Here is a 6,523-nt window from a genome sequence, read left to right as displayed (position 1 = left end):
ATATTGCTGAAGTCTTTGATTCACCTTTTCTTATAAGAATCATTTACATACTAAGAAATAGTAAATTTTTATTTCAAAATAAATAAATAACAATTTTTAAAAGTGCTAGTAAGAATCACTACAATTTATATAATAATAAATAGTAAGGTAGTAAGTGATTTAAAACACTAAAAAAGCCTAAAAATGCATTAAAAATTTTTTTTTTAAAGTGCTAGTTATAATCACAGAATAGATAATTAGAAAGTGGTTTATAAATTTAGCCATAGTTTTATTTTGGAAAACATTAAAAACCTTATGATCAAATTAAAATTAAATACCAAAAAAAAGCCTAAAAAATGCACCATATAAGTCCCCTAGCAAAAAAAGAAACCCGAAAAAAAAACTTGATTACTATTCTATTTTCCTAATTTCATCCAATGGTAACAATTTATCATAATTTAAAATAAAATCAAATAATTTCTAAAAACTACTTTAATAACTATAAAAATAGCCTAAAATGCACAAATATGGTTAATTAAGGTCTCTTAGCAACAAATATGGTTAATTAAGGTCTTTTAGCAACAAATATGGTTAATTAAGGTCTTTTAGCAACAAATGAAGACAAAAAAAATAAAAATTTTTTCCTATTTAACTTATACAGTCTGCAAGCAACAATTAACACTAATCAAAATTAAATTTTATAAACAAATTACTAAGTGATTAAATAATGATAAAAAGCATCACCCGTGATGGTGATTTAATGCCCCCTGACAGCAAAAGAAGACCCTAAAAAGATCAAAATGTTTTTTTTCCTTTTTACCTTATATTATCCAAAAGCAATAAATTATCACTATTCAATGTCAAATTTCTTTTAATTTTACCTTAGTGTATATGTATACACACACACACATATATATATATATATATATATATATATATATATATATATATATGTTTATGCATGTAAAATCTTTTTTTTTTAAATGAAAAAAACCTGTTTCAGAATCTTTATATTCTATCAACTTGACATCAAATTTTAAAACTGACTGTTTTGGTAAAGGAGTTATGTTATGTGCAACATCATTGTTAAAGTCTCCATATTTAATCCACACTTGTTCATGCTGACTTTTACACCATCCATTGTTTAAAACTGCTTCTATAATATGAGGTGTCAATTTTGGATTTTTTAACACTATTTCATACAAAATAGTTCCATCACTATTTACTAGAGGATTTTTAACTTCCAATCTATAATTTAAAAAAAAAACACATTTATTATTTATTGTATTGTTTTGTAATTCAATTAAACTGAAAAAAAAATTCCAACAAACAAAAATATAAGACTTTGTCAACACTTTTATAGAGCAAATCATTAGGCCATTGAAACTACTAATAAAGTCTAAAATGATTACATACAATCATTAGTGAAATTGCTTATTGTTATAAATCCTGGTACTTTTGTTTTAAAAAAAGTTATTTTTCAAGAACTAACTCACTCACTTTTCATCTCATTTATTTATTTATTTATTTTTTTTTTGTTACTTGAGATGTTAACATTGAAAAATGGAAGACTAAACACTGAAAACTTATTACAAACAGGAACCAATTATGTATGAAGAGCCATATATACTACATAATCTTTAATTTTATCCTGAAAAAAGTAAAAATAGCGAAAATCACAAAAATGTTTAAATTTTATTTTTGCCAGGACACCCTTAAAATCCTTGCCTAGACACCCTTAATATTCATGCAAGGACACCCTTAATATTCTTGACAGGACACCCTCAATATTCTTGCAAGGACACCCTTAATATGCCCTTTTAATATGCTAACTATGGCAACTGATAAAAACATTGTTTCCATGATTCTGAAGCTTTATTTTTTTTAAATTTATTTGCAACTTTTTCATGATTTTGTGCAAAGAAACAGGTTGAGTGTTGTACTTCCAGAGAATGGATTTGAACCTTAAACCTCTGGATTGTGACCATTCTACCATTAATTTAATAACAACAACAAAATATTTATTACCTTACAGCAATTTAATAATAAGAAGAAGAAGAATAATAATAACAATAATAATAATAATAATATTAGTAATAAATCATAATGAAATATAATTATAAGGAATGATTATAAATAATAAGATTAAGAAGATTAAGGTGTATACTACTAATCCATTTTTACTGTAGCATAATTTTAACAGAGTACTAATTTAGCATGTCAATTTTGCTTCAGCTTGATATAATTTTCACTGTTTTAACTATTTCAAAAAATTCTCAGTGAATGTATGTATGTATGTATGTATGTATGTATGTATGTATGTATGTATGTATGTATGTATGTATGTATGAATGTATATATGTATGTATATATGTATGTATGCATATGTGTATGTATGTATAAGGTTAATAATTTTGTCAGTCGCGCTTGAAGTTTATTACATGGTATGACTAAATAATAATAAGATACCATTGTGATTGCTAGATTTTTTGTGTGTGTTTAGAATTTTTGTGACTAGAATTCAGGCCAATTGTTTCAATTTTTGAATTTTAATTCTTTTTAAAGATTTTCAAATTGTCACTAGTATCAAAAACTAAAATAATATTTAACAATTAGTAAGGTTTTTTTTCTGTATTTCCAAAAAGCAAAAAAGTTTTATTTAAACTTTTTTTTTATTATGCATTTCAAAACATATTATGTATTACATATATTTTATTATGCATTTCAAAAGCTATATAACTGATATCATGTGTAATCAATTGATCTCTGCTTTAATGCTACCAAAAAAGTGGATGGATAATATTATAAATAACAATTATCATTTCTCACTTTATGGTTTGAAAAATTCTATTGGAATATATATTTCCAACAATCAGGTAATGCACTTATAAGTTCTGTTGTTACCAGTGCTGGGGGAAATATTTTTAATACTTTGTCTCTCCACTGCAACTATATTGAAAACTTTAGTCAAATTAACAACATTGGCAAATCTATAATTTTGTATTTTGATAGAAAAATCATCAAAAATTTTTCAAGTGCAACAGATCAAAGGATCATGTGTAGTAAGCTCACATCTCACATTTTTGCAAAAATCCTTTGAAAATCTTAAAAAATAAACTGAGAAATAGTGAGGTAAGTTAAACAAATTAAAGTTAAAAAGAGACAACATAAACAGTACGATTTGGGACACATATACTATTGTTTCCATTAAAATCATTTTTCATAATTGTCGTTTAGATATTTGATCCCACCAGGTACAGAATTCACAAAACTGGAGCCACCTCATATACAAGATTCATGATTCACAGCTCATCATTTTAACATCATCAAAGAGATTAATGGCTGGCTATTTTGCTATATATATATATGTATATATATATATATATATATATATATATATATATATATATATATATATATATATATATATATATATATATATATATATATGTATGTATATATAAATATATATATATATATATATATATATATATATATATATATATATATATGTAAATTATGTTAGTGTATTTTACAAATAGAGTGCTCAATGTTCTTAAAGAACAGAGCAATAATTAATTAGTAAACTCTTCCTGATTAGGAACTCTTCCTGATGATCCCGCGATGGTGAAACTCCGAGTCGAAGATAAAAGTTAGATAAGTGTTTTTTACTAATTAATTATATATATATATATATATATATATATATATATATATATATTTTTGACAAATAAAATTATTCCTGTAATATAAATAAGTATATAAAAACTGCTGTTTAAACAAAAATAATTTAATCTTACTGGGCAACAATGGGAATATCACATTCTTCCACTTGACATAAAATATCCTCTCTTACTGTCATTCTCAAACAAGACTCATTTAGTAATACTGGGTTCGGAAGAACCACTTTCCCATATATCCGCAAATCTAAATTTAAGCGTAAATTATCTACTAAATAAATTTTTCCAAGTTCTAATAAAAAAGCTACATAAAGAGTTTTATCAAAATATTTTTATATGTGCAAAAATAAAATGTCTTACTTAAGTCTTCGCAAATAATATCTTCAGATCTTTCAGCATTTTTTAGTTTTTCACCAGTTTCTTGGTTTACACAAAAACAATAGTTTTCATGACATTGTTTCTTAGAATATCTTCCATCTGGCTCACAGGAGGGTACAAACTGACCCAACAAAGACAAACCATCATTTACTTCTTTAAAATGTTTGAAACATTTTGATTCAAAATTACCTATAAAATAATTATACCAAAAAATATTTGAAATGATAAAATGTGGCAAAAAAAAAATGAATTGAATTAAAAATTATCTTGAATTACTTTTTTTTAATTTAAAATAAATTTATACTTACCATCTTGACAATAACACTTTTTCAACAAAACAAAACAAAAAATTAAAATAAAATTTAAACCACTGAAATACATCTCTCTCTCTCTTTAAAAATTTAAAAATGATTTAAAAAAAAATAATTATTTAATATTGAATTACAAAACAAACATATATAGCTTCATGGCTTTTATTTATTGAATAACATTTAGATAACAATTTTATTTTTCATTATCCATTAAACAAACAAATGGATTGGCAAGGAACAGTTCATTATTGTCATTTTATAAACAATAAATGAAATCTTGTTTGAAGTTTTAATGACATCAATTTATTTATCTTTAATGATGACGAAAGCACTCATTGTAACTGTTTATTTAACTTTCTACAACTGCATCACAAACTTGGTCAGTATTGTGTATTTTCCAGAGATTACATTGAAACAGTTCAAAAATGACAAATTAATACGTTTATCCCACAATCTATTGGTATTATACCTGGTACATTACTTTATTAAGTAATATACTGATTATTTGAATTTTTCATTTTTTTATTATTATTTGTAAATTAATAATAACAAATGCTTAAAAAAAAAAATTTCTCTACAAAATAACTTTAACAAAGAAATTTTAACTGGGAAAATTGTACTACCTGGAGATGAATTATGTTATTTTAAGTTTATTTATAAAGCAATAATTTAAATTACTTCAAAAATGTATAAAATTATTTTCTTAGATAATACATGAAAATTTAATTTTTTTCTTTTCAAACATAATAATATTCATTTTTTATACTCTATTCAATAAATGTTTTATTGAATAAAATAAATATATGTTAAAAAACAACTTTTAAATATTAGCTTGTAAAAGCTTAATTCAAAATTATGTTTTTTCCTTAATTAAAAGTTACTATAAATCTTTTGACCTCACATAATATACAAAAGCTAATTTAAAACCACTATAACCTAGGTTGGAACTAAATTGTATAATAAAATTAGCTAAATTGTTTTAAAGCTTTATAAATACCTTAAACTTTATGAACACCTTCAACTTTATAAAAACCTTCAACTTTATAAAAACCTTCAACTTTATAAAAACCTTCAACTTTTAAGTTTATGAACACCTTCAATTTTATAAACACTTTTAACTTTATAAACACCATCAACTTTATAAGCACATAAACATGTTGTGATAACTTTGTAAACAATTTTTTGAGCAAATATCTTTGTAAACAATTTTGTAAACAACTTTGTAAATACTTTAAACTTTATAAACAAAGAACTTTGACAGAAAAATGTTACAAATGACCAAAAAAATATATAAATGAAATAAATTATCAAAATCTAAAAGTTTTAGACTATATATAGCCATAAACATAACTAAAAAAAGACTTAACCTGTTTCCTTTAAATGCTCTAATAAGTATGCCTGAAAAAAAGTCAATAAAAATATTTCATTAGAGTATTAAGTGCCAATAAAAAAAATAAAAGTAGAAAACAGAAAAAACTGTAAAAAAATAACAACTATGAATAAAACCTTACAAATAAACCACCTGAAAAAAAAATCAATATCAATTTAAGCATTATTTATTATGAAACATAATAATAAAATATTATGAAATATTATAAGCATATCTATAGCATATATATAAGGGTATATATCACTCCTATAGCTACCATTTTAAATTTAAGTTTACATTAAAACTTGAAGACAAAACCTTCTCACAAATACAGCTTTATAAACTTTATAAAGCTATATTTACTAAGTGCATAAATGAAGTAACAAAACTTGAAAATAATAAAAAAGTTAATTCATGAAAAAAAAAAAGAAAGAAAAAAAATAATAATAATAATAACAAAAAACTGTCTTTTTAAAAGCAACCTCAGTTAAATAGCTTTTAAAAAAACTTAACTTTTTTTTGTGATTTATGCAAAACAAAATTTTGTTGAAAAGCTTAATAAAATTTTAAATAAAAAAATATTATTAAAAGAAAAAACTTTATAACCTTCTGTTACTCTCTGTGATAATACTATTTATTTTGCTAAATTAACCTTCTGATACAATCTGTACTGTTTATTTTAACTAATTTAATTACTAGACAATTTTAAAAACTTATGAAGTTTATGATATATATATATATATATATATATATATATATATATATATATATATATATATATATATATATATATATATATAAACTTG

General features: G+C 22.8%; 1 protein-coding gene across 2 annotated transcripts in view; it reads right to left on the bottom strand.

The window, feature by feature from the left end:
• LOC101241534 (uncharacterized) overlaps nucleotides 1-4,526 on the bottom strand; it is a 72,047-nt gene extending 67,521 nt beyond the window's left edge. Inside the window, exons 1-4 of one of the 2 annotated variants that reach the window (XM_065806077.1) lie at nucleotides 4,346-4,526; nucleotides 4,020-4,226; nucleotides 3,780-3,906; nucleotides 974-1,227 (exon numbers count right to left, since the gene is read on the bottom strand). In XM_065806077.1, the coding sequence (XP_065662149.1) occupies nucleotides 974-1,227; nucleotides 3,780-3,906; nucleotides 4,020-4,226; nucleotides 4,346-4,418 (661 nt within the window). In that variant the 5' untranslated portion in view covers nucleotides 4,419-4,526. The remainder of the gene's footprint in view (nucleotides 1-973; nucleotides 1,228-3,779; nucleotides 3,907-4,019; nucleotides 4,227-4,345) is intronic. The other variant, XM_065806078.1, reaches the window with a different exon arrangement.
• Between the last annotated feature and the right edge of the window lie 1,997 nt (nucleotides 4,527-6,523).

This window comes from Hydra vulgaris, chromosome 09 (genome assembly GCF_038396675.1).
Source record: "Hydra vulgaris chromosome 09, alternate assembly HydraT2T_AEP".
Classification (NCBI taxonomy): Eukaryota; Metazoa; Cnidaria; class Hydrozoa; order Anthoathecata; family Hydridae; genus Hydra; species Hydra vulgaris.
The sequence above is the reverse complement of the archived record's forward strand: the minus strand, read 5'-3'. Positions and strand labels throughout refer to the sequence as shown.